The 27,353-nt window shown below is 33.6% G+C and overlaps 3 protein-coding genes across 5 annotated transcripts; 2 read left to right on the top strand and 1 right to left on the bottom strand.

The window, feature by feature from the left end:
- The first annotated feature begins 644 nt into the window (after positions 1–644).
- On the top strand, positions 645–13,072 carry LOC111876057 (nuclear speckle RNA-binding protein A). 3 transcript variants are annotated; one of them, XR_006186380.2, is made up of 7 exons: positions 645–931; positions 2,169–2,296; positions 2,370–2,649; positions 2,762–2,823; positions 2,902–2,983; positions 12,001–12,286; positions 12,392–13,072. XR_006186380.2 is itself a non-coding variant. In XM_023872583.3 (7 exons), the coding sequence occupies exons 1-6, from the start codon at positions 835–837 to the stop codon at positions 3,735–3,737; spliced, it is 780 nt and encodes a 259-aa protein (XP_023728351.1). In that variant the 5' UTR covers positions 650–834; the 3' UTR covers positions 3,738–3,774; positions 3,933–4,192. The 3 variants fall into 3 exon arrangements, 2 of the variants coding, with proteins under 2 accessions (XP_042753745.2, XP_023728351.1); XM_023872583.3 differs by lacking the exons at positions 12,001–12,286; positions 12,392–13,072 and adding exons at positions 3,607–3,774; positions 3,933–4,192 and having other exon boundaries at positions 650–931; XM_042897811.2 differs by having other exon boundaries at positions 12,001–13,072.
- Positions 12,963–22,869, bottom strand: LOC111876040 (uncharacterized). The gene is made up of 8 exons (XM_023872568.3): positions 22,443–22,869; positions 22,202–22,348; positions 21,994–22,092; positions 21,733–21,924; positions 21,540–21,659; positions 21,386–21,457; positions 21,033–21,305; positions 12,963–13,280 (listed from the first exon to the last, which is right to left on the bottom strand). The coding sequence occupies exons 1-7, from the start codon at positions 22,689–22,691 to the stop codon at positions 21,081–21,083; spliced, it is 1,104 nt and encodes a 367-aa protein (XP_023728336.1). The 5' UTR covers positions 22,692–22,869; the 3' UTR covers positions 12,963–13,280; positions 21,033–21,080.
- On the top strand, positions 19,422–20,873 carry LOC111876048 (rhodanese-like domain-containing protein 14, chloroplastic). The gene is made up of 6 exons (XM_023872574.3): positions 19,422–19,795; positions 19,891–19,937; positions 20,026–20,118; positions 20,242–20,380; positions 20,465–20,567; positions 20,652–20,873. The coding sequence occupies exons 1-6, from the start codon at positions 19,597–19,599 to the stop codon at positions 20,773–20,775; spliced, it is 705 nt and encodes a 234-aa protein (XP_023728342.1). The 5' UTR covers positions 19,422–19,596; the 3' UTR covers positions 20,776–20,873.
- Positions 22,870–27,353: the final 4,484 nt, after the last annotated feature.

Here is a 27,353-nt window from a genome sequence, read left to right as displayed (position 1 = left end):
TGGTTGAAGCGGCTGGAGTTTATCACGAAAGGAAGTGGCATTCGGTGGTTCCGATGAGCTCTTTCTTGTCTGAAACTCCTTCACCGAGGTTGTTTCCGATCTAAGATAGAGCAGCAACGATCAGGGGTGCCGAGGAGGTTGCCATCGACAGAAGAGGGGTTGAGGAGGGCTGGCGATGTCTGTGAATGAGGGTTTTGTGATGAGAAGAAGAACAGAAAGAGGGAGGAGATACCTGGGGCTATATTGGCCTCATCGTAGATAAACACACACATACGCGCGCGCGCGCGCGAGAGAGAGAGAGAGAGAGAGAGAGAGAGAGAGAGAGAGAGAGAGAGAGAGAGAGAGAGAGAGAGAGAGAAGAGAGAGAAGAGAGAGGGGTCCAATTTAATAGTTTATTTTCTTTTTCATTTAAACTAAATAGAAAAAAACATAAAAAAATCAAAAGGGTATTACAGTCATTTTAGTTTACCGAGAGACAAAAAATGCAACAAAACTACTTCAAAATGACCACTAAATCATGATTTAAACTAAAATTTTGAACGGAAACCATTTTTGCAATTTTGTGTTTTTTTTAAACTAAAAGGCAAAGTTTCATGCCTTACACGCCTTGGATACAAAGCAACAAAATATTCTTGTTTTTATAAAATGAAAAAAACTAAGTTTTCACGTCTCACCAAACGAGGTCTCAACAAACAAGAAGACATTAAGCGAACGCTTGTTGCTGCAAATCTCTAATCGTCTCCTTCCGGGCATCAGAGCGCCGTAATCCGACTGCTTTTTTCCTCTTGAATATCGTCACCTGAATTCAATTTATTGATCACTGATATCCACAACATGGGTGATTCTTATTGGAAATACGCTGCCGCTGAAGGTAGGCAGCAACAGCCACCACTTCATCCACTCATCGGGAAGCGCCCTCGCTCCGATTACGGTACACTCACTTTTCCCCGTTTGTTTTTGCCTTTGTTTGTCTATTTGATAAATAAAATCTAGAATAAGTTCTAATTTTAGTCTGTGTTTTAGCCGGATAGATGTTAGGGTTTTTTTTCGTAGCAGTTAACAAATCAGATGTTTCAGATCTTTAGTTAGCAGAAAAGCTTGCGATGCTATTTCTTCTTATATTTGTGCCATAATATGGTTATAGATGTACAGCTTCGTATTGATTTGTGCAGATGTCAGAAAACCCTAGTTACAACATTGTCATGCTTCTGTTATGAAATATTGAAATGTACCACCACTGCCCTGGAAGCTATACATTTTGACTTCTGAAATTTATAGTGATGAGGAAATTCCTTTAATAAATTCAAAATTGGACATCCATTTTGTAACATTTTTAACTCCAACACCACTCTGTGCATTGTAATAAAGCTGATGAGTTTATAGAATTTTGCTCCTGAAGTTACTTGAAGGGATAATCAACAAGACAGCGTAGGAGATAAACTACATTGGAATCTGTATTTGTCCGTTTGTTTGTTTGGTATCATAATTCGGTTCTCCTCAAAGAGTGGGAGAATACTATTGGATGTTTGTTGTTTAATATCATGATTAGGGCTGAGAGACACATGATATGACTCATTTTAAGATTCTATAGAAAGAGTAATGGAGGTTGTTGCCTTGTTGAGTACCATGATAACTTGTGGTGTGTTGAAGGGGATAAGGCATCTGAATCTTTTTTATTAAGGGTTTCATTAATCAGCCAAATCTGATGTTAAGGAAAAGATAATAGGTTAAGTTTTTAAAACATGTTCAAGTTGACATGGCTGTTTAGAGGGATCCATATCAGCTACTAGCAGTGGCGGATACAGCCATTTGTAGTGGGGTTATGGATCCCATTTAAAGTGGGTCTCACCTCCTATTTAAGTTAATAGGATAAAGACTAGTAATAGTTATTGATGATCTAAGCAGACTTCTTCAGCACTCCATAAGTTATGCAAAGATATATGTCTGTCTTTTTTTTTTTTTTTTTTTTTTTTTTTTTTTTTGTAGCTCATCTAGGGTCTTACTTTTTCATAATTATTGTGCCAGAAATTTTGAAAGCTAGTCGTTTTAATGAATATGAAATTGATAGAAATTTTAGGAAGCAGTTGCATGGATTGTTTCATTATGTTTAAGTTGTAATTGGTTGTAGTATTAATTACATGGTGATTTGATTGACATGATACTGATAGATGTTCCTGGTGGGCGTGAGTTGCCTAAATATTTTGATCCTGAGGGGGAGAGAGGACCTGGGCCTCAACTAGTGGTTAAAGATTCTGATTCAATCGGTGCATCTTACGATCGTTACCTGCGTGGCACGGTATGTTTGTATGTATGTATGTATGTATGCATGTATGTATAAAGTTCTTACATGCCAATCTCTATGATATCAGCAATTACCGCCATACAGTGGCATTGAGTCTGGTAGACCCATGGGCATGGGAGTTGGTGGTGGTGGTTTTCATGAAGATCCTCGCATGATGGGTATGGGTATGGGCATGGGTATGGGTATGGGTATGGGTATGGGTATGGGCCCCCCTGCATCAGCAAAAGGTCGGGATGCAGCAGGGTTGTTAGGAGGTGGGAGGCATGAAATTCCTTTGCCTCCTGATGCCAGCAATACATTGTTTGTAGAGGGTTTGCCTTCAAATTGTTCACGAAGAGAAGTGGCTCGTATCCTATTATTTCCTTTTTTTTTACATTATATATATATATATATATATATATATATATATATATATATATATATATATATTTGGTTGGTTCCTTGACTCGAGTTTTGCAGATATATTTCGCCCTTTTGTGGGGTACAAAGAAGCCCGACTCGTGACAAAGGAATCCAGACATGTAAGGAGATTAATGAATTGTGATGATAACATATGCTGAGATATATATAATAGTGTTTTGTGTTTTACATTTTTACAGTCGAGTGGTGATCCATTGGTACTCTGTTTTGTTGATTTCAAAAGTCCAGCTGAGGCAGCTACTGCGAAAGATGCCTTACAAGGTATGATTTTTGCTTTCTATCTATCTGCATTTATTATTTGGATAGTGCATCTACTAGTTGAAAGAAATACGTCAATTTTAACCTCAAAGGGTGGTTCGTTGTGCTTGTGATAGAGGCACTCACTATATTTATTGAATCCCCCCCAATCCAAATGATGCGAAAATGCTAGATATCCAACGATACGCCGCTTTACTACTTGTCTTCACTACAAGTTACCTGCTTAGAGTTGCAGCTATGTATCGAGTTCGAGAGCATTCATTCATAGTCATATGAATATGAATATGATAAATCGGGAGCAGCTATTCTCAAATGCTAAAGAGCATATCTATTTTTTATTCTTTTTAAATACCCCTAACACTAGGGACTCCTTTTCCATCTCCAACAACCCTAAAAAATAATTCAGTAACCCACCCATATTACTAGCAGTCCCACGTCATGACCAAAACCGTCACGTGTGTGTGTGTGTGTGAGGTAGGTAAATCGCATTCGCTGAACACCAACCAACAGTCAAAGGATAAAACCCTTTTTGGCAAATAGATTGGTAACTCCAAAGCAGCAGCATTAGAAGTGCGGTGAGTCATGCGTGTAGAGTAGTGTAAAATAGTGGAAAGTGGATTTTGCAGGTTATAAGTTTGACGAACATGACCGAGAGTCGGTGAGCTTACGGCTGCAATTTGCTCGCTACCCTGGTGTGAGGGCAGGAGGTGGCGGCGGAGGGAAGCCGGGTGGTGGAGCGAACCGTGGAAGACGTTGAATATGCACAGACAGACAGCTTTAGCGTAACGTAACAGGTGAGGTGATAATACCTCTAATATATAAATAAACCCATGAATATGATGCGCGCACAGTCACAGTAACAGTCACACCTTTGATATTTTAATAAGCAACATACATATCGGATCAAATATCAAATCCAGCTAAATTGTGGTACGGCACGTCTATTATGTAGGATCCATCTATCTATCCATGCGTCCATGTTGCAGTCGGTTCGGTTCGGTTCATTTACATACGTCACTCCTTTTGAGTTTCCGGTTTCGTTTCCTTAGGGCCAGATGAAAAATCGGGTTGCGACTTTCGACTTTCGACACATGTTTGTTATGTGGTATTAAATTTCGTTTCATGCCAGAGAGAAATGTTTGATCATATATTATATTTATTTTATGTTGTCATTTTTATCTATAAGTTATGCGACTAATTATCCCTTGGGAACTCGTTGTCTAGAGTTTGACTTGTGTGTTTTATTGGTTTTCTCATAATATTATCTGTATGCTTCCAAAATAAATATGTGACCATAATCCTATTTCTATCCGGATCGATCGTGCTATTCATTTTTCTTTAGAAATGAACTATTTTTTTTAATGGACTCAATGAAATCCCACTATCCAAGTACAATAAATCGATTCAGATTCAACCGGTTTTTTTATCACGCTTGTTCAACCTAGTTTTTGAAAAAACCGTCTGGGTTTGATCCAGTCTAGAAATTACATAAAAACCGGTTTTCAAAACATTGGTTATAGGTAGTTGTATCCATCTCCCGACATCACACTTGCAGTCCTAAATCAGTTTAGGTTTTGGCTTGCTTGCCGCCCATTCACCAGTGTCTGCGATTAAAGCTGGCCTATACAAGTCAAGTGCGCTGTGCATTCAGAGGCTAATTTGTACTTAGACAAGCCTAAAATTTTCCATTCAGTCGCTGTGAAAATCTTACAAAGAAGGTAGGTAGAGGTAAAACCCTAAATAATGAAGTGATTACATACATACCTGGATTCAACTGTGAGGGAGGAATATATAAACACAAATGCAAAGAAACATGGAAGTGTGATATTGGTTCGGCTCATGGCTCATCTCCCATTACAAAACCAGGACAGGACAGAGGACAGGAGCCACACCAGTATCATGCCTCTTTGTTTCTTTGTTTTTCAATTCAAGCTTCTTTCGCGGAGGGTTTTTGTATGATTTAGAGCCCCCTTTATATACTACTACTACTTGGTATGCCAAGTTAAATTATTAAGATTATAATAATAATAATACCCTTGAATTAAACCTCATGGGAAAACGTATAAGCTTCTTCCAATTGGGCATAAATATTGCATTTGGATATTGGATTTGTTTGTTTGGGAGGAGGATGAGATCCTTAAGAAATACGAAACATATGGCAAGTAGTTGAAGCATTTGTCATGTTGTGGAAAAAGTCTTGCTTTTCCATGTTTAAATTCCTAATATATTTCCAGATATCCTATCAATAGCCACTCCCAGATTCCTTCATTCATCACTTTTGTTCGTGTGTGTGTAATATAATATATTATGTTTTATTCTAATACTGCATGCACCACGTTATACCTAATATAGAAGAAGATGCTTTTTTTTTTATCAAGACAATAGAGGATCAAAAGTCCCCCATTTGTTTTGTTTCTATATTTTCTCTTGATTGGATGGTGATTGATATATATAAAAATAAAAAGAAAAAATGTTTGTTTTTGTTTCCATCTCAATCAAATCAACAAAGAATCTAAATGTGAAATCATCAAATCATGCTCTTAATTGGGATGAAAAAAGAAGCTGCAATGCCATACATGCCATGGAAATATATTTTTGATGGCTGTAGCTACTATACTAGCTAGAGAGAGATGAGGTCCAAGTATATCAAGTTGGTAAAAAAGTTCTAATCTAAAATATTAAGAAACCATTTTGAACATCGGTTTTATTTATACAATCAAAAGTCAGAACACACTTCATGGCCTAATCTAACCAAAAGTCAATGTTACATCATCATCATCATCATACACAATAGTGGTAAACTTTGCAATCCTTTTCGAATCTAACGTTGTCAAGTCAAGTTAACATAACATATCCTTCTGTCATTGGTTTGAACAAGTCTATTTAACGGTTTTAACCCTAAGTTATTATGTTGACTTCTGCCTAGACTTTAAGTACACATATCTGATATTTATCTGATCGTCTCAAGATTATTTTCTTGGGTCCACTACAATTTTCGTTCATATGCGTAGGTCAAGATTGCGTATGTTGTCATTATTATTTTTCACTCTTACGTATCTTTTTGTTTCAGCATAGGCCCCTCCTCCCTAACGGATACAAAATAACTATGCTGCCCTTATTTGATATTATTTGTTTATTCTTATATACTATTTATTAATTTAAGTGGGACCACATCCTTCTCTCTTTCCCCTTTTTCCATTTCTTTCTCTTCCTACCTTCCTAGTTGAAATTGCTCGTCCTTGATCAAATGCTCAACTCTAGACCAACCATCTTCATTTGCAACAAAACTACAAATATGTGGGAAGAAGAAAAATAAGTTTGTTGATGAAGCTTCATGAAGATCACAAAGATGAAGGTATGCTCCAAAACCATGAACACAACGGTGCCAATGTGCAAAAGTGCACTTAAACTTCTAAAACAATATGCTCATGAAATAAGAAACAAATCACAAAGCAAAATTTATACAAAATTTTAACCAACAATTACAAGATACAAAAAAATGTTTAAAGGTAAATTTTAAAACAGTGTGTACAAGATTTTGCTCTCAGTTTCTCACTTTAACACATAACTTTCATCTTGCAAAAATATAATTTTTTTTTTATGGAATCACTCCGAACTTAGATATAACATGAAGCATGCAAGTGGAGATTGATCGATGAAATAATGATAAATAATGCTGTGAGGCATTATGCTTGATAAGCTTTATGAGAAAATATTGGATATCCATAAATAGCTAATAAGATAAGGGCGTCGTACTTTTAATAACCGAAACAAACGAGATTGACATGAAAGGCAAACGACAGACAAAAATATATCGTGACATTAACCACCGACCAACGCAACAAAAATTAAAGGGCGTAAGTTGGGCCTACAATCCAGTTATACTATTCTTTGAGTTATTCGGATATTTGATGAATGGTGATGCAAGATAAAATGGATTTAATTGTATGCTGAATGATGATGTTGCACGATAGAATGGATTTTATTAATATCTCATAATTGGGCTTCAAACTCTTAATTTGGGTTTTTGAATTTTAAAAAGATTTTAATCCCCTTTCAATCCGAATCGGATTGCAATATCTGTTAAGCATAGTGGAGATTTGATTTCAATTAGAATTGATAAGAGATACTTTCCTTTACTGTGTTGGACTTCTAATTTGAAACGTTTGAGTATTACGATTTTTTTTGTTCAGTTAGAACTGATGTGAAAGCAAGCCAAATAGGATATGTTTAATGTTTAATTCCAATTTGAATTTTCTTATAAAGCATGGTGTTGGAAAATATTCTTTTATATCAGATCAGTTATCGATTGTTGGAAATATAAAAATCTAATCACCACAACAAAAGGCCCGGTTACCAGTTCCTGTGTGACATATATATGAGTTCAAGGTATATATATATATATATATATATATATATATATATATATATATATATATATATATATATATATATATATATATATATATATAGGGAAAAGTGAATATACCCTTAAGGGTATATAAGCTTAGGTACCCAAACTCACCATACTACGTCGTTTTGTATCATATAATACATTCTAATTGTTCAATGTTCTTATAATTTAACTTCAAACTTGATTTACTTCCAAGATTATTATAAATTACACATAAATCTTCCTCTTACGTAATTTTCATTTTCAATTACAATATATATAGCCTAATAAATGTTCGGCAAAAAGATATGATATAAGAGAAAGATATTAGTGAAATTTCGAAAATCTTGAAAGTTAATCAAGTTAAGAGTTGAAGTTTACACACATTATAATAAATATATTAAACAAAACGACGTATTATAGTGTGTTTGGGTACGTAAGCTTATATACCCTTAAGGGTATATTCACTTTTCCCATATATATATATATATATATATATATATATATATATATATATATATATATATATATATATATATATATATATATATATATATATAAAGAGTAATAATTGCGGAATAAGTATAAATATGAAAGTTATAAATGACTGAAAGCTATAATAATATAAATGACTGTATTTAAATGATATAAATCTATAAATAATATAAATGACTGTATTTAAATGACGTAAAGCAATAAATAATATAAATGACTATATTTAAATGACATAAAGCTATAATAAAGTATATAAGTATATAAATATATATCAAGTAGGTTCGTCAATAAATTAACTGAACTGGACTGATGGAACGGCTAGTCGATATTTAGACTCTTGGAACGACTGGTCGATATTGGGACTCTTGGAACGACTGGTCGATATTTGTTTAAAGATCAATCCGGTATTTGATAAGTAACACAAAGTTCATTTTTATGTAAAACGGGTTGTTTACAAAACAGTGCAAAGTACACGGGTCATGTATTTGTATACGGGTATTGGATGTTTTGAGGAAATTTGATGAGGTTGGAGTGGGTATTTGGAGGGTGGTAGGAAGTGTAATAATGTTGTAGTTTTGGTGGTGTAAGGTAGCAAAGATGGTGATGTTGAAAGAGATTAGGGTGCTGATTAATATAGATTTTCAGAGTAAATCTCTCTGGATAGTCAATTCTCTCTCACGTCTCTTTGGGGTTTATCGTGGTCAAAATCGTACACGAAAATTTCTAGATGTAGGTAAGGTTCTGAAGAATTGATGGTGAAAATCTCCCTAGTAGAATTTTGGCTGTGTTGTGCCCAGTTTTTTGTTTTCTGACATGAAGATTCTGAACTTGAAAACAGAAATCTCTCTAGAATAGTCAAAGAATTAAAAGCTCTTATGTAAGTTTTTATGGAATAGTCAAAGAATTAAAAGCAAACCCAAGACCAACGTCATTTTGCTCCTGTCCTACTACAACTTGCAGCCACTCTACATCAAAAACCAACTTAAACCCAAGTGTTTTGGATATTTGTTTCACCATGTATATGTACTTGTGTATGTAAAGAGTTGTGTGTGTGTTCATTTGTTGTTTGTAATACTTCCTACAACATCACCAAATACTCCCCAAGAACATCACCATCTTCTTCAATAACAAGCTTCATCCCTGGAGATAACCAAGAACATCAAGATCAACAACAACCAAAAATGAAGAACATCATCAACCATCTTCATCTTCTTCATTCAAACTCAAGGTGTTCATCTTCAACCCATCAAACATCATCATCTTCATAAACTTTCATCAGCATCACCACCTTATATCAACCTCCTTCCAACCTCCAAACAACCTCGAAATAATCTCCAAACACCCTCCAAATACCCTTCTAAACCTCCTCCAAAATCCCTTTCAAATCACCACAACCATCACCACCTTGCTGTTTTTCGACATCAGAATTTGCATGTTAGAAAACAAAAAAACCGAGCGCAACACAGCCAAAATACTACTAGGGAGATTTTCACCATCAATTCTTCAGAACCTTACCTATATCTAGAAATTTTTGTGGACGATTTTGAACACGGGAAACCCCAAAGACTCGAGAGAGAATTGGCTATCCAGAGAGATTTCTGTTTTCGAGTTCAGAATCTTCATGTCAGAAAACAAAAAACTGGGCACAACACAACCAAAATTCTACTAGGGAGATTTTTACCATCAATTCTTCAGAACCTTACCTATATCTAGAAATTTTCGTGGATGATTTTGACCACGGGAAACCCAAAGAGACGTGAGAGAGAATTGGCTATCCAAAGAGATTTACTCTGTAAATCTACATTAATCATCACCCTAAGCTCTTTCAACATCACCATCTTTGCTACCTTACACCACAAAAACTACAACATTATTACACTTCCTACCACCCTCCAAATACCCACTTCAATCTCATCAAATCTCCTCAAAACATCCAATACCCGTATACAAATACATGACCCGTGTACTTTGCACTGTTTTGTAAACAACCTGTTTTACATAAAAATGAACTTTGTGTTACTTATCAAATACCGGATTGATCTTAGAACTAATATCGACCAGTCGTTCCAAGAGTCCCAATATCGACCAGTCGTTCCAAGAGTCCAAATATCGACCAGTCGTTCCACAAGTCCAGTTCAGTCCCAATATCGACCAGTCGTTCCAAGTGTCCAAATATCGACCAGTCGCTCCACGAGTCCAGTTCAGTCAATTTATTAACGAACCTACTTGATATATATTTATTACAGCTTTATGTCATTTAAATACAATCATTTATATTATTTATAGCTTTACGTCATTTAAATACAATCATTTATAGCTTTCATATTTATACTTATTCTGCAATTATTATTCTTTATATATATATATATATATATATATATATATATATATATATATATATATATATATATATATATATATATATATCTTAAACTTATATATCTATCACACAGTAACTGGTAACCGAGCCCTTTGTTGTAGTGATCAAATTTTTATATTTCCAACAATTGGTATAATCGAGCTGATATAAAAGAATATTTTCCAACAATTGGTATCAGAGCTTGTGTGATTTACCTTGAAATTCTTGTCGAAACACTTATGGTTATAGCGTTTATAAACCTTCCATAAGTTTTTTCTTTAAAAATTTCATTTTAATATCAATTGTTAAAAATCCTTTCAAAAATTTCAAAAAAAAAATATCTTTGGCAAATTACTCCAACAAGAACTCTGTCTCCATTGCAAATAGCTTAGGATCTGGTTCACGGGCACCCATACTTATTCCTGAAGAGTATAATTCATGGGTTGGCCGTATGAATCTTCATCTTAACGCTATAAATGAAGATATCTGGAAGTGTGTAGAAGAAACATATATTACTTCAGAAAATATGGCTACTCTTGCTACAAATCAAGCCACTCAAACCGAAATCATAAGAAAGTTGGAACTCCAAGCCAAAAAGGAACATGTATCTGGAATACCTCACGGTATTCTAAGTCAAATGGATGACATTATACTGTTAACCGCAAATCAAATTTGGAAAATCGTTTTTGTGGAAATAAAAGAATTATCGGAATGGTTTCTGATGAAAGCATTTTGAAATTATCGAATTCATTCAAAACAGATGTTCTTTTGTTTTCGATAATTCTTTTATTTCCACAAAAACGATTTTCCAAATTTGATTTGCGGTTAACAGTATAATGTCATCCATTTGACTTAGAATACTGTGAGGTATTCCAGACACAAGTTCCTTTTTGGCTTGGAGTTCCAACTTTCTTATGATTTCGGTTTGAGTGGCTTGATTTGTAGCAAGAGTAGCCATATTTTCTGAAGTAATATATGTTTCTTCTACACACTTCCAGATATCTTCATTTATAGCGTTAAGATGAAGATTCATACGGCCAACCCATGAATTATACTCTTCAGGAATAAGTATGGGTGCCCGTGAACCAGATCCTAAGCTATTTGCAATGGAGACAGAGTTCATGTTGGAGTAATTTGTCAAAGACATTTTTTTTTGAAATTTTTGAAAGGATTTTTAACAATTGATATTAAAATGAAATTTTTAAAGAAAAACTTATGGAAGGTTTATAAACGCTATAACCATAAGTTTTTCGACAAGAATTTCAAAGTAAATCACACAAACTCTGATACCAATTGTTGGAAAATATTCTTTTATATCAGCTCAGATACCAATTGTTGGAAATATAAAAATCTGATCACTACAACAAATATATATATATATATATATATATATATATATATATATATATATATATATATATAATTGCAGAATAAGTATAAATATGAAAACTATAAATGACTGAAAGCTATAATAATATAAATGACTGTATTTAAATGATGTAAAGCTATAAATAATATAAATGATTGTATTTAAATGACATAAAGTTGTAATAAAGTATATAAATATATATCAAGTAGGTTCGTCAATAAATTGACTGAACTGGACTGACGGAACGGCTGGTCGATATTTGGACTTTTGGAACGACTGGTCGATATTGGGACTCTTGGAACGACTGGTCGATATTGGGACTCTTGGAACAACTGGTCGATATTTGTTCTAAGATCAATCCGATATTTGATAAGTAACACAAAGTTCATTTTTATGTAAAACAGGTTGTTTACAAAACAGTGCAAAGTACACGGGTCATGTATTTGTATACGAGTATTGGATGTTTTGAGGAGATTTGATGAGATTGAAGTGGGTATTTGGAGGGTGGTACGAAGTGTAATAATGTTGTAGTTTTTGTGGTGTAAGGTAGCAAAGATGGTGATGTTGAAAGAGCTTAGGGTGGTGATTAATGTAGATTTACAGAGTAAATCTGTTTGGATAGCCAATTCTCTCTCACGTCTCTTTGGGTTTCCCGTGGTCAAAATCATCCACGAAAATTTCTAGATGTAGGTAAGGTTCTGAAGAATTGATGGTAAAAATCTCCCTAGTAGAATTTTGGTTGTGTTGTGCCCAGTTTTTTGTTTTCTGACATGAAGATTCTGAACTCGAAAACAGAAATCTCTCTGGATAGCCAATTCTCTCTCGAGTCTTTGGGGTTTCCCGTGTTCAAAATCGTCCACAAAAATTTCTAGATATAGGTAAGGTTATGAAGAATTGATGGTGAAAATCTCCCTAGTCTTTTTGTGCTTGTATTGAGCCCAGTTTTCTTCGTTTCTGACTTGAAGATTTTGATGTCGAAAAACAACAAGGTGGCGATGGTTGTGGTGATTTGAAAGGGTTTTTAGAGGAGGTTTAAGGAGGGTATTTGGAGGGTGTTATGAGAGTATTTTGAGGTTGGAAGGAGGTTGATATAAGGTGGTGATGGTGGTGAAAGTTTATGAAGATGATGATGTTTGATGGGTTGAAGATGAATACCTTGAGTTTGAATGAAGAAGATGAAGATGGTTGATGATGTTCTTCATTTTTGGTTGTTTATGATCTTGATGTTCTTGGTTATCGCCAGGGATGAAGCTTGTTCTTGAAGATGATGGTGATGTTCTTGGGGAGTATTTGGTGATGTTGTAGGAAGTATTACAAACAACAAATGAACACACACTCTCTCATATTACATACACACGTACATATATGTATACAAAAGAAAAATATCTATTGCACTTAATTTTGAGTTGGTTTGAAGTTGTAGGTGTGAAGTGCAAGTTGTAGTAGGGAAAAGATACATGGGTTTTTTTCTTTGCATAGGATGTGTGGGTTTCTTTTTGCTTCTCTGATTCAATTAAGATAATTGAATTTCCATAATAGTCCCTTGAGGTTTTGAAGTCTTGACATTTTTTAGCCCTAATTTGTTTTGTCTTCAAACGACCAAATATGCGGCTATTTTACGTCTTTGCGTATTCTATCTTTCGCGTATTTTTGTATTTCACATTTAAGCACAAATCCACGCAACCTGAAATAATTGATAATATTTGTTAGATAGAGAGCCCCATAAATATGAGCCATCAAGTGATGGTTTACAACTACAATGTTGACCAACAAAAAAATTATTTTAATTTTTTAATTTTTTTTGTTAAGAAGAAATTGCATTTGTATTTATAATTTCAAAAATGGGTCATTGATTGTACATATCCAGGGTTTGTTTGATAGCTTCATAATGAAACCATTAAGTGGCAGCCATTGAATTGTTCAACCATTAGGAATTTGATTCATCAAATTTTAACCTCTTAATCGGTTAGAGATTCTGAACAATTCAACGTTAGCAAAGAGCTGAGAAACTAATTATTGTTTTCTCTTTAAACAACACTCTCTACAAACCCTAAAAACAATCATTCCACCATTAACAAAGAGGTGAGAAACTAATTATCATTTTCTCTTTAAACAAAACTCTCTACAAATTCTAAAAACAATCATTCCACCATCAACCCCCACCCTCCCCACCTCAACCATCAGCCACCACCCACACCACTATACTCGGTCACCATCGATGTTACTCTAACCAACTCCACCATTGACCAACTCTACCATTGATGTTGATGTCTATGTGTCTGTGTTGGATATGAACATAAAACAGTGATGCTATATGTGTGCTAGAGTCTAAACAAAAAAACTCGACGCAACAACATCTATAATCATCGCCCCCTTCCTTGACGTCGTAGCCACCACCATACTCTCTTTTCAAAATCATTTCTAAAGTTCCCAAAACCCTTCTCTTTTTCTCTTTTCATATTGTTGGTTGATTAGTACAAAGTGGTGGTTTATGTTATTCGTTTATAATGTTGATGTTGATGTTGATTTGTGCTGAAATGTTCATATGAAATCTAATAAATGTTTTGCTAAAATCTTTTGTTGAAATGTGTTTAATAAATGTTCATCTATAATCTGATAAATGTTTTGTTTTTATTAGAAGGCTAAAATGGTGATTTTACACATTCAACCACGTTACCAAATGGTAATGAATCATTCTAATCTCTTAATGGTTCAGCATGAATAATTTTGTTTCTACCAAATAGTCTCCAAATTCATAAATGACATCTAGATGAACATTTTTTTTTCTCAAAAGGGGCATTGCATTAAGTCTTCCTCCTTGCATGATTTTTTTAGGGTTTTTGTCATAAAAACCCTCAGTTTTACATAAAATAACCGGTTACGTCCCAAGTCAGTTTTTTTGTGCATAAATGCCTCAAATACCGGTATATTTGTTCATTTTTGACCCCTAGCCGGATTTCACATTTAATGGCCGGTCACCCCCAAGTTGATTGAAGGAAATGCTGAGTAGGATGTGACATGACAGACACATCAGCATAGCTGACTTTATAGGAAAAAACAAATGGGCGAAAATAGGGCTGGCAATTCTCGACACGACCCGTGACACGACACAAAATAAATGGGTTTGGGTTGAGTTTTTCAACCCGCCAACCCGTTTATTAAACGAGTCATATATGGGTTTCTCAAAAAATAAACGGGTTAACCCGCCAACCCGTTTATATTCTTAATAAAAAAATTATTTTATTTTTAAATGTATTTATGTATTAAGTATTGATATTTAATAAGTATTACAAAAATATACCATTTATTCATAGACCATTTGACTGTTTTGACATTATGACTCGTGGTGAATGGTCTAATGTCATAAGTCGTAAGCTATAATGCTAAGTTTGTAACATGTTTCTATGAATGTTTTTAATCTTCATTTGGATGTTTAAGACTTAAATATGTAAAATTCGGACCCATGAACCCAAATCTGACCCACGAACCCGCCAACTTATGAACCCGTTTAAATAAATGGGTTGGTGGGTCATATATGAGTTTATGTTTCAAACCCGCCAACCCGTGATTTGTATATTTAAATGGGTTGTGTTTGGGTTGACACATTTTGACACGCCAACCCGCGACACGCCAACCCGAACACGACACGATTGCCAGGCCTAGGCGAAAATGGGAGGAGCCAGGTTTCGAACCTAGGTCTCCTTCCCACAAAACCAAGCATTATACCATTAGACTACAAGAATATGTTTGAAATAGTTTCTGAAAATAATTTACTTATTATGTAAAATGACGTTTTATTATTATTATTATTATTATTATTTTATAAAAATGTTATATACGTAATTATTGTTATTATTATTATAAAAAAATTATATACATAATTATTATTATTATTCTTATATAATTTATACATACATTTTTATGCATATAAAAAACGTAGTTATAAACATAATTATACGCATTTATTCATTTTAAAAGTGCGTAAATATAAATTTGTATGCTTACTTTTATGTATTTATACATTTAAAACAGTGTGTGTTTGTATTTATATGTATTCAAAACGTTTTTATATGTTTAAATATAAATACTTTTTTACGTACGATTTTATTATTATTTATAAATACAATCTTATTATTATACACATTTATGTGTATAATACGTATATAAATGTGTTATTATTATTATTATTATTATTATTATTATTATTATATATAAATACATGTGTATATGTATTTATACATATAAATACACATAAAAAAACGTTTTTATATATAAATAATAATAATAATAATAATAATAATAATAATAATAATAATAATAATAATAATAATAATAATAATAATGTCTTTATATATAAATACATATAAAAACGCATTTACATATACGTATTTATATATAAATACAAACTTTATATATTTTTAAATAAAAATACATATCATAATATTATTTATTTTGTATAAAACATACATAAAAATGTATAAAATATTATTCATAATACAAATACGATTTAAAATATATAAATAATTTTTTTATACGTTTAAAATGTATTTTTAAAATCATAAAAAAATATAATAATAATAATAATAATAATAATAATAATAATAATAATAATAATAGTGTTATTAATACATATTATTAAATTGTTGTGGTGTGATACATATTAAATACGTTTCGTTAGGCAGTAATAATTGAAATTCATCTCAGCCTAGTGGTTAAGAGCGTTGCATTTATTGTGGTAGGAGGCGTGGGTTCGAATCCCTGTAGCCCCTTTTTGTGTGTTATATTTTTCTGAAATCAGCAATGCTGACATGGACTTGTCCAATTCAACATCTCTTTCCAGTCAAAGGGGTAACCGACCTTTAAAGGTAAAAAAACGTTTAGGGGGCAAAACTGAACATATTTTCCGGTAATTGAGACATTAGTTCACCAAAAATCTGATTTTGAGCATAACCGATTTATTTGTGTAAAATTAGGGGCTTTTATAGCAAAAACCCATTTTTTTAGTTGTAAGCTTGTCTATTATACAAATCTTGATTAGATGAGACAACTTATTTTTATTGGAGGCAATCTATTATGCTCGTAGCAGGACCAATTGAGTAAACTTGTTGCATAGGCTTGTTATGGTTTAATTTTTTGTTGATGCAACTTACTTTGGTCAGCACCTTAGTTCCTTATGCTTGTAATGGTTTTAGGTTTTCTTTTTCGTTAGAAATTTGTTTATTCTGTACGAATATTTGTATTTTAGATAAATATTTAAATGCTTTATTCAAGTAGTTTATATTCTTATGTTGTATGTGTTCATTGCAAATGTATCATATAATGTGTTTATTATAGTTGTTCAATACATATATAATGCATCATTAAGCTTTTTGCGCAAGGCATAGAAAATCTTCGAACCTACCCTATGTATTATGAGGGGATTTTCGTCTATTTTGCAACCCAATTATTAAGTAGAGTTTCATATTGATCTAAGAATGGATTTGGCAAAAATTATGCATGCATCGTTTAAGTACTTAATTGAAGAGTTGTGACAAAGGATTTACCCAACTGAACCAAATACCTTACCATGAGAAGCTCCAACCTTATTTATGGAAAAGGATGGCAAGAATATGCATTATTTATCTCGAGTTAAACAAGTCTATTATGGATAACAATTGTTCACATACGAGGTTTATTAATTTATTGATCGAGTTGCAAGGGACATGTTACTTGTCAAAGATACCACCCGTTAATTGTTACTTGTCGTGTTTGGTAAGCCAAAAAATAACTTATAAACTAGCTTTTTGAAAAGCTACTTAAATTAGCTTTTTAAGAGCTTTTTTAAAATTTTCCAAATACACCCTTAATTTATCATAAAAACACATATTATTACCTGTCTTTTTATGTAATTTTATATATTTCAGCTAGCTTTTCAGCTAGTTTTACCAAACGTTATTTTTTATCAGCTAACTTTTCAGCTATCAGCTAGCTTTTTATTTAACAGCTAGTTTTTCAGCTAGTACGCCAAACATAACCTATATTACTTTCTATCATTAAGTTAAACAAATTCAAGAGACGATACTAGTTGTTTAACCAAAAATTGCCAATAAGACCAAGCTTAGAAAACACGTACAAAATCGGATCATGGCGCATTTTTAATGTCGATCCTGATAAAGGAACTAGTCCACAGAAAATATATTCCAAGGTTGTTGTCCTTGACCATCAGTTAAGGGAGGATAGAGATATGAACTGTTTGTGTTATGGGTTGGAAGGGATGGATGTGAAAAAATAGAAAAAAATTTATGTGACGATGACAAATGCATTGGGAGAGTTAATGGAGATATGGACTCTGTCCACCGTTAGACAAACCCCAAGAGAGCCATGGAGACCATCTAGAGGCGAGGCTATTTGATACCATGGTGGGTAACTTGACCCACTTTTTTTTAAAAAAAATAATAAGTTATAAAACTTAAAATTTGTGACCTACCTAAAATTTTTTAATGAACCACCTTAATATTTTTGACAAAGAAAAATATATAAATCCGATTTTTAAAGCTCACATTCTAACTTAAATAGTCCAATATTTTTAAAGATATAATCCAATATTCATAGCCCAATACAAGTTAAACTAAAAAAATAATAAAAATAAACGTGAACCACAAATCAACAAGGTCGTTTCACAACACATGACACTTCAACCCTTCATAGTCGTCAATCCAATTTTGCCTATGGGCTGATGCAACCGCCGATAAGTTATTCTATTTTGTTAACTTTGTGAGAATTAAATACAATATGTGGAAGTTCTATTTTCAATTCCATTAGCATTAAATTCATTGTGGACTATAATCATAAATTAATGATAATAATTTAGTTCCATATAGGAGGTAGGTTTAATTGCATTCTATCATTGTTGGTTTTTTTGTTTAAATTATTGCTTGTTAATACTTGTTTCATGAGTATCAAAACTATTAAATGTTTGTTAATACGTAATAGTGATTTTTTTTACTTTTTTATTGTTTCATGATTCCACAATAAGTTTTTTATTATTTCAAACTTTCACTATTATAAAGTATTAATAAGTTTTTTATTATTTCAAACTTTCACTATTATAAAGTATTAATAATGATATAAGTGTAACAATATATCAAGATATAAGATATCGTCGGGTACAATTGTAATATATTTTTTTTGATACACTTCGACTCGATTCGAACCCACAACTAGTATTTTTTTTCTATCGGTTTTATTAAAATAGTGAACCATGTGGTTTTACATTCTAGACTCGCTATTGAGGCCATCTAGATAGCAAGGACTTCCTGTCCAATTTTAAGTATTTTTTTATTGCTATTTTCCCAACAAGATTATTTTGGAACGTTGCCGCCAATTTATGGGTTTCATAAGCAAATAATTGTTTCTAAGTAAGCAAATAGCCTGACGTGCATCAACTAAATTAATGGTGCCTAAAGAACCAAACTCCTTGGCTTTCTCATAATCCCTTGTTTCTAAAATATACTTTCATATTCTCCTAATTCAAATACAAGAAACTACTATCGTATTGAGTTTATAATAAAAAAGTATTCTTCAATGTCAATAAAACATCATAAATAAACCCATATAAGGTAAGTATTACCATTCGCATTCCTGTTGGCTGTTGTTAACCTTAAATCAAGCACCAATAAATAAATAAGTAAAAAAAAACAGGTCAGAAAATATGAGATGGGGTGGGGATCAAAACAAGATCTTAAATTAAACCACCACCACAAACTCAGATTGTGGGAGGAACCCAAAATATCCCCATGACTATGTCTATACCCCACCACCTCCTAAATTATCCCCTTCTTCTCATTCATTATTGCGTTCAAAAACTCAACCTCCTTTTATTTTCATCATATTTTATCTTAATCTGCATTCATTCCTGATTATATATATAAAAAAAAGAAAAAGAAAAAGAAAAAAGAAAACAAAGTCCTGTTTTAATTTATCAAACCCCTCCCTATACTTGTGTTTTAAGAGTTTAGATCATGGTTGCTCTCACTTCAGTCACCCCACACTCATCTAATAAGCTCTATCCTACTCCATTTACATGTTATTCAAACTCTGTAAATGAAAACACATCTTCTTCTTCCAATTTCATTGCCATCAACCCAATCAAAAGGAGACACTCTCTCTCCAGGTTAACAATCCGAAGCAGTGCAGCAACCAAACCACCAAAATCACCTGGTAATACCTCTTTATATATCTATTATTTTCACAAACTTCAATACTTTATCATGTATCCAAATAATCATATATATATTTCTCCCGTTTCTTTTTAGCCGAACAAGACTGGAAGACAAAGAGGGAGCTCCTCCTAGAAAAAAGGGTAGGGTATTAACTTTTCCTATAAACAAATATCAAAATCCCTCCTTTATTTCTTTAAATCTTAATTGCACATATGTAATCAAAATCAGGTTCGAAGTGTGGATGTTAAGGAAGCCCTACGCCTTCAGCAAGAAAACAGCTTTGTGATTCTTGATGTCAGACCCATAGCCGAGTTTAAAGAGGTCTCTCACACACACTTACTTTATATTTGTATTTTGATTTGATGTAAATGTTATTGTAGGTTGAATTGAATTAGTCAAGTTTGGAATTGTAATATTAATTTATTGATGGATGGATGGACGTAGGGTCATCCACCAGGTGCTATCAATGTGCAAATATATAGGCTTATAAAAGAGTGGACAGCATGGGACATCGCAAGACGAGCTGCATTTGCATTTTTTGGTATCTTTGCTGGAACTGAAGAAAATCCTGAATTTTTGCAAGGTATGTCTGTATGTCATTTCAATTTTCAACCCCATTCAGTCCTGTATTAACTACTTAATCAGACACAATGTTTGTCTGGAACAGATGTTGCATCCAAACTAGATAAAAACTCAAAGATTATAGTAGCTTGCTCTTCTGGAGGTACAATGAAACCTACACAAAATCTTCCCGAAGGTCAACAATCAAGGTTGCTAAATAAAATTTCCTCAATTATTATGATTATTTTTTTAACATCTTTCTCATGAATCTACATTATTGTTGATTGGTGCAGGTCCCTTATAGCTGCCTACTTGCTAGTTCTGAATGGTTATAACAATGTCTTCCATTTGGAGGGTGGATTGTATCAATGGTTCAAAGAAGATCTACCTATAGAGTCAGAAGAAGAAGAAGAATGAAGTTTTGAGCTACTACCAAGAATTTTTTTTTTAACCTTAGTTCAAAACTTTTCCATTAAACAATTATGATTTAATAGCATTACTCTTTGTTTTGATTATATCTTTAAATTGTGTGTTTCATGTTTCCGGTTAACAATTGTTGTGTTTGGTATCCTGTTCAAGAATGTTCTACCTAGGCTTAGGAGTTGGATTGCGATTGACTATTGGATGATATAAGTAAATAAGTAATTAGTTTAATTGAAGGAAAAGTGCATTACCTTGTGATATACTTCAAAATCCAGAAGAATAAACACCTTTTTTTTTGCTTAAGCCAATAAAGAAGCTCTTGCCATAGCTAGTGCACCCTCATAAGTCTTGTTTCCACCAATAAATCCACTTGAATGTACAAACACACAACCAGATATTCCTGTCACTTGAGAAAGATGATCATCTGTTAAACCCCTCCAATGAGATGGAAGAGCCTTCCTGCTTTCAAATTTATCTGGTGACACTGCTACTGCCTGCACTCTCCACTTATTGTTCCTCTCATCCTACATAACATGAAAAGAAGTTTTTTTTTTTTTAAAGTTTTTTAGTGTATAAGTGTTGCCACTTTGAATTTGTAAAGCACCTGATAAATAACGTATTTCAAGACAGGATCAATCTTCATTTCCACCTCAAGCTCAAATATGTGAAGCTTCCACTGTCGAATATGTAAAGATTCTTTATGTTAACACATAAATGACAGCAAACCAATGTTGTATTGTATATCTCAAGCAACTTACAGGGCAAGACATGGTCAGTAACATGATTTCTCCACTGGAATCAATGTTCTTTCTTGTTGCAAGACATTCCATTACAACCGATCTTGCTGGCAACCATGATTTTGCATGAAAGTGGATACACTGGTGCATAAACAGGGCAAAGAGTCATTAATGAAAAGATATCATGTTAGTGAAGGAACAGAAACACACTCACATCCATAAATTCACTCCCGGCCAAATTCATTGCATGTTGAAATGCTTGGTCTTCTTTCTCAGGTGATTGATCTGCTTCATACCAGTTCAAATTCAATCTGGAGATTCTGGAGGAAAGAGTTGTGTTGTTCACATATCTGGGAGGCTGATTTGTCTCATACTGATTGATTCCATTGTCAATAGCATCAACTGCCTAATACATTGTACAGTCAGAAACTGGCGTTGGATAAAGGATAAAGAAGAAACACTATTTTTGAAGTACCTCTACAAAATTCCTGTAAACAGCTGAAAACAGGCTATGAACGTCAGGATGACCTTCATCCAGCTGAATTGCCTTTGCAATTATCTCAATCCCATAATGCTACACCACGAAACAAGTTGTTCATTAGAACCTCAATTCGCTGGTTAAAACAATCAATCTACACTTGAAACCTTTCTTTTATGCAGAAATGGAGAAGATAAGTAATTACCTTATACACAAGGCCAGCACTACTTAGCTTAGTGGTAAATCCATTACCAAGTATTTCATCGAATCCTTTCTGATGATGATCAAACCGATCGGTTCTCGGATCATATACTCCCCCAACATCAAGCACCGCGTCAAGCGTATCCAAAACCTTCTCCGTCAACATTTCCCCAATGTTAATATCTATTCCGGAACTGAAATAATAATAAAAGTATGAACATGTATATACGATTTATATATAGTACCTGAAGGTTTCTAGTTCGAATGATTTGGGCTCCGTGGAACTTTGACGTGAGGCCAATCATAAAGCATCCTAGGGCTTCGTCGCAGTGGAAGGTGCCGTTATGAGTGCCGATTCGCTTAGGTGGCGAAGCACAAGCAGTGGAGAAAGTTAAATTTGAAATTGTTGAGTTGAATGCTATAAAATTGGGCATCGGCGAGAAAGGAAGTACAAGGGAGATTCGCGACCGTATAAATAGAAGGGATGCAGCCATTGTTAAGGCTGGCAAACTTGTTTGAATGTCTGCTGTTAATGTTTCTTTAAACACAGAGTTTTTGTGTGCACGCACTCAAAAACTCTACCAAAGGTCAAAACCTCTAATATAAATAGGAAGGTCCTCGAGCACCGAAGTTCTGAGCCCCAAATCTATCCTACACAAACGAATCACACTACTATGTTTAGTTCACTGCTACACTTTACTATGTTGAGCTCTCAGCACCAAATCTATCTACACTTTTACAGTTTTCAAATGTTTTAAATGTTTTAAAGAGGGTAAATATCCGCTATAAAACCATTTCAATGATTTTACAAAAATATTATTATTTGTAACATATTAATAGTTTTGAAAATACATGCAACTTTAAGATAATATTATGTCTAATAGTTATTGTGCTTAAGTTTTAAGAATGATATTATGCATAAGATTATATTAACGGATTATATCTGGTGGTTATATTGGTCAATTCCTTAAAATAATCTATTATATGGTTGTTATGTTGACCAATTTTAAGGATAAACATTGTATCTAATTGTTTTGTTTTAATATTCTAACAAAATCAAAAACATAATAATTATTATATATACACACATATCAAAATAATTATGGAATAAAACTATATCAAAGAATAAACTTAAGGATAGATAATGTATTTAATTGTATTCTATCTTAATATCCTATCAAAGAATATTAATACAAAAGATAATTATTATATGTATATGGTTGTGTGTGTGTGTATATATATATATATATATATATATATATATATATATATATATTGTAACACCTATAAAATTCTTGCCAAATTTAAACTTTTAAAAACATTTCAAATGCCAAGAGTTATTACAAATTTGTTTTCAAAATAGTTTCATATCAAAATATCCCAGAAATCCAAATCAAAATATGAGGAAGTGTACGGTCACGCCTTCGCCTTCCCGCGATCATTAGAAATACATGACACAAAATAGACAACTGTAAGCCCGAAGCTTAGTGAGTTCCCCCAAAATACCAAAGCCATACAATCAAAATCATATCATATAAACAACAGAACATTCACGCATCTCGAGTCAACAGTGTGATTGGTCCGCCCGCATAGGGCCTTCAGTCCACCTGGTCCACTCTCTGAGTCTACAGTATGACTGCACAGCCCGCACCAAGCCTTCAGTCTATCTGACCCATTCTCCGAGCCTCGGCACGTCTGGACCACCCTCTCGGGGTCTTCAGCCTATCCAGACCGCTCGCCAGGCCTGACTATATTGCCTTCCTGCGCCTGCAATCTATCTGGTTCGCCCTGGATATGTTGGCCTACAGCACGAAGCAGGACCCACCTCAACCCAACCCCATACTAATCAAACAATCATGTGCACATAAATATCATATGCTAGCATGTATGTAACAGATAGTCATACCGATCTAACAGATCACTAACACAACAACCATCCTATAACGAGGATACCGACCTAACCGGTCACTAACATAACATCATCATATATACCAAGATACCGACCTAAACCAGGTCGCTAACATAATACCATCCTAACTACTAGGATGCAGATCTAGCAGATCAATAAACATATCAAGCGAATACCCGAATACAAATTCGATAAAGGGCCGACCTTGGTGCCTTAGACCCTGTTGATATAGTGAGGATAACTCACCTCGCAAGCAGTGCCGAAATACCGAAAACCTCTGATCGTTGTCACACCAGAATCCCGAACTATCACATAATAAATACCAAGTCATTACACAACATAACAATCTTGACTAAGGTTCCACACAATCCATCATGCCTATTCTCTTCATTGGGCCAAGGCCCAATGCCAATTCCATAACCTTGAAAGTCCTTATGCAAAGCCCATTATTGGCCCAATTTACCAAATTGGGCCCAACTCCCTAATTGGGCCTAATTCCAAGATCCATTATCAAAACTTAGCCTAAAACATAATATTCATAAAGTCCAGCAAAGGCCCAAATCCAACTAGTCCATAAACAGCCCAAAACCCGAAGCCCAATTGCCAAAGGCCCAACAGAGGACGTACGTGGGGCGTACTCGTCCTGATGTTGATCACCATCGAGGTGGTTGACCCAGTACGCTGGGCGTACATGGGGCTTCACCAAAACCCTAATAAGTGCTTAATGGTTTAAGCACTTAAGCCCAAACTCCAGATCCATCGACCAAATGTGCCATAGGACTATAAAGTCTCGAACTTTATCACTTTGGACGTCCATAAAGTTCTTAACACATGGTATTAATCCATTAAGACCTTCCTACTTCATGCATGAGACAAGTCTAGCTATTGGGACACCATCTTTATCACTTAGGACCTCTTCTAAGGTTTGAAAGGACAATGCATTTCGTCCAAATCATAAAATGCACCATTTTGGGACTTTTGGGACAAGAATGCTTCCATAAAGCTAAAATGACTAGATCTATCTCATACAAGTATAAAGTTCCAAGCTTTTTACCTTATGGAGCTTTTAAGGCACAAACCAACTTCAGATCTACAAGCTTGATATTCTTCTCCAAATCCTTAATGCAACACCTTCTTCTTAAAACACTCAAGAAACACTCAAAAAGTTCAAACACTCAAGGAAATGGCTAGGGTTTGGGGAAAACGACTCTAAGCGGTGGAGGTTAGCCCTGTCAAAAATACCCGTTACCCGAATTACCCACCCGACTTTTTCGAGTAAGTGGGTAACCCGAATTTTTTTCGGGTCGGGTAAAGGGTAAGTTGTTTGGGTTTCGGGTATACCCGATTACCCGAAATATATATAACATATAATGTCCCTTTTGTTGGATTAGTGTCTAAGTCCATAACTATTTTTGGTATGTACTTGACCCGATGGTGCTTGGTCCATTTGGGTTGCCTTCACCAAAGCAACTTGATAGGATGAATTATGGAGAGAGAAGATTAATTATGATTTATTAATATATTATGAGAATAATATATTAAAGGAGAAATTATATTGTTTAATTAATATTAGTCAAGAATTAATTGATAATTAATTTTGTGACTAAAACAGATTAATTAAACTTAAGGGACTGGAACTGTAATTATAAGATAATTGCATTTGGGCTATGGATCACCTTGGAATAATAGGTTGGACGAATTCTATGGGGAAACCCATTAGAAATCGTCCAAGGGATATTCTAAAAGGGTCCATGGGCTGCTTAGGGCTTAAGCAGTCAAATTAGGGTTTCCTAGTTGAAAACCCTAATAGCCTATATATATATATATATATATATATATATATATATATATATATATATATATATATATATATATATATATATAGTAACCTTAAGCCTCAAAAACGTGAAAAAGAGTTCCTCTAGGGTTTTGGACGTTCTTGGGCAACCTCCTCTCTCCTTATTCTTCATCCTCTTGCTCTTGGTGTTTGTAAGCCATTAGAGGAGTGACACTTGTGACTCTAAGCTTTCTAAAGTCATTACAAGGAGGATTTGAGATTGTTATTACTACATAACAATCAAGGTATGATCTAAAAACCCTTTCACATGTTAATATGATTAATTGTATGCTAGAACTAGGGTTTAAAGTCTTGGATGAATTGCATGTACAATAGAGAAACCTAGATCCAAGCATTAGGGTTTGCATGAGCACATAGGATGTTCTTATGGCTAAAACTCATCAGTGGTATCAGAGCCTTGATTGGTTTCTATTGTATTGATGCCTAGTACATTCATTCATGTTGCAAGATTGAGTTTTTGGCCATCTGCCTGACAAACTCGTCGAGTTCCAATGTGGACTCGTCGAGTAGGGTGAACTCGACGAGTCCATAAGGGGACTCGGCGAGTTTAGCTGTCAGACAGGCGGATTTTCGGGATTTTTACCTATTTTGACTTAGGATAATTGCCATAATTGTTTAAAATTGATAAAATTCGAATTTTATTGATCATCTAATTAGATAATTGTTACCTTATTTGATAAATGTTAAATTATTTGAATTATTTGATCATTATCTTGCAAGAATTTGAACTAGATCTAATTAGATAACCACCAATTAATTGTTAATTGCCTTTTTTGAATTATGTGATCTAGAATATTCTTTATAAAGTTTGGAAAATTTTCAAATTAATCCCTTTAGGTTTTATAGTTTAAATTTGAACGTAAAAGTTTTTATTTTGAAATTTAAATAAGTTAAATCCTAATGTTTTGAAATGTTTCAAAACTTGCCCTCAAGTTTTGGAATTTAAAATTTGATTAAAATTTTAATTTAGAAATGTTAAATTCTAAAACCCTAGTATTGTTTTGAAAAGTTCAATTCACACCCTTATGATTTTATTAATTAATTAAAGTGTATAATTAAAAGACTTAATAAACCCATAAAGTTTTGGTTTACATTTAATTAAATTAAAAGTATAATTTATTAAATTAGAACACCTAGTATTTTAAAAGTGGAAAATTCACCATATACTATATAACATTAAAAGTCTAATATATATATGTATGAGTAAAAGTCAGTCTTACTGTTAGTAGGCCTCATTCACGAAGCTGGTCTATAAGGGGTGTTTAAGGAAATTTCCTATAAAATGGCGATTGAATGGGTGTCCACTCTTACCCACCGCACTCTTGACTAGTGGAGAGTCGTTAGTCGAACGGGTAGGATAGGACAGAAACCTTCCATTATAAGTATATT

The sequence above is a fragment of the Lactuca sativa genome, chromosome 8 (genome assembly GCF_002870075.4).
Source record: "Lactuca sativa cultivar Salinas chromosome 8, Lsat_Salinas_v11, whole genome shotgun sequence".
NCBI lineage: Eukaryota > Viridiplantae > Streptophyta > Magnoliopsida > Asterales > Asteraceae > Lactuca > Lactuca sativa.
The sequence above is the reverse complement of the archived record's forward strand: the minus strand, read 5'-3'. Positions and strand labels throughout refer to the sequence as shown.

Excerpts from the sequence above, each read along its gene's own strand:
- LOC111876057 (XM_023872583.3), top strand. The coding sequence starts at position 835 with ATGGGTGATTCTTATTGGAAATACGCTGCCGCTGAAGGTAGGCAGCAA. Across the intron at positions 2,297-2,369 it reads ATCGTTACCTGCGTGGCACG|CAATTACCGCCATACAGTGG; the intron begins GTATGTTTGTAT and ends CTATGATATCAG. Across the intron at positions 2,824-2,901 it reads TGACAAAGGAATCCAGACAT|TCGAGTGGTGATCCATTGGT; the intron begins GTAAGGAGATTA and ends ACATTTTTACAG.
- LOC111876048 (XM_023872574.3), top strand. The coding sequence starts at position 19,597 with ATGGTTGCTCTCACTTCAGTCACCCCACACTCATCTAATAAGCTCTAT. Across the intron at positions 20,119-20,241 it reads CCATAGCCGAGTTTAAAGAG|GGTCATCCACCAGGTGCTAT; the intron begins GTCTCTCACACA and ends GGATGGACGTAG. Across the intron at positions 20,381-20,464 it reads AAATCCTGAATTTTTGCAAG|ATGTTGCATCCAAACTAGAT; the intron begins GTATGTCTGTAT and ends TGTCTGGAACAG.
- LOC111876040 (XM_023872568.3), bottom strand. The coding sequence starts at position 22,691 with ATGGCTGCATCCCTTCTATTTATACGGTCGCGAATCTCCCTTGTACTT. Across the intron at positions 21,925-21,993 it reads TTTACAGGAATTTTGTAGAG|GCAGTTGATGCTATTGACAA; the intron begins GTACTTCAAAAA and ends ACAATGTATTAG. Across the intron at positions 21,306-21,385 it reads TGAAATACGTTATTTATCAG|GATGAGAGGAACAATAAGTG; the intron begins GTGCTTTACAAA and ends CATGTTATGTAG.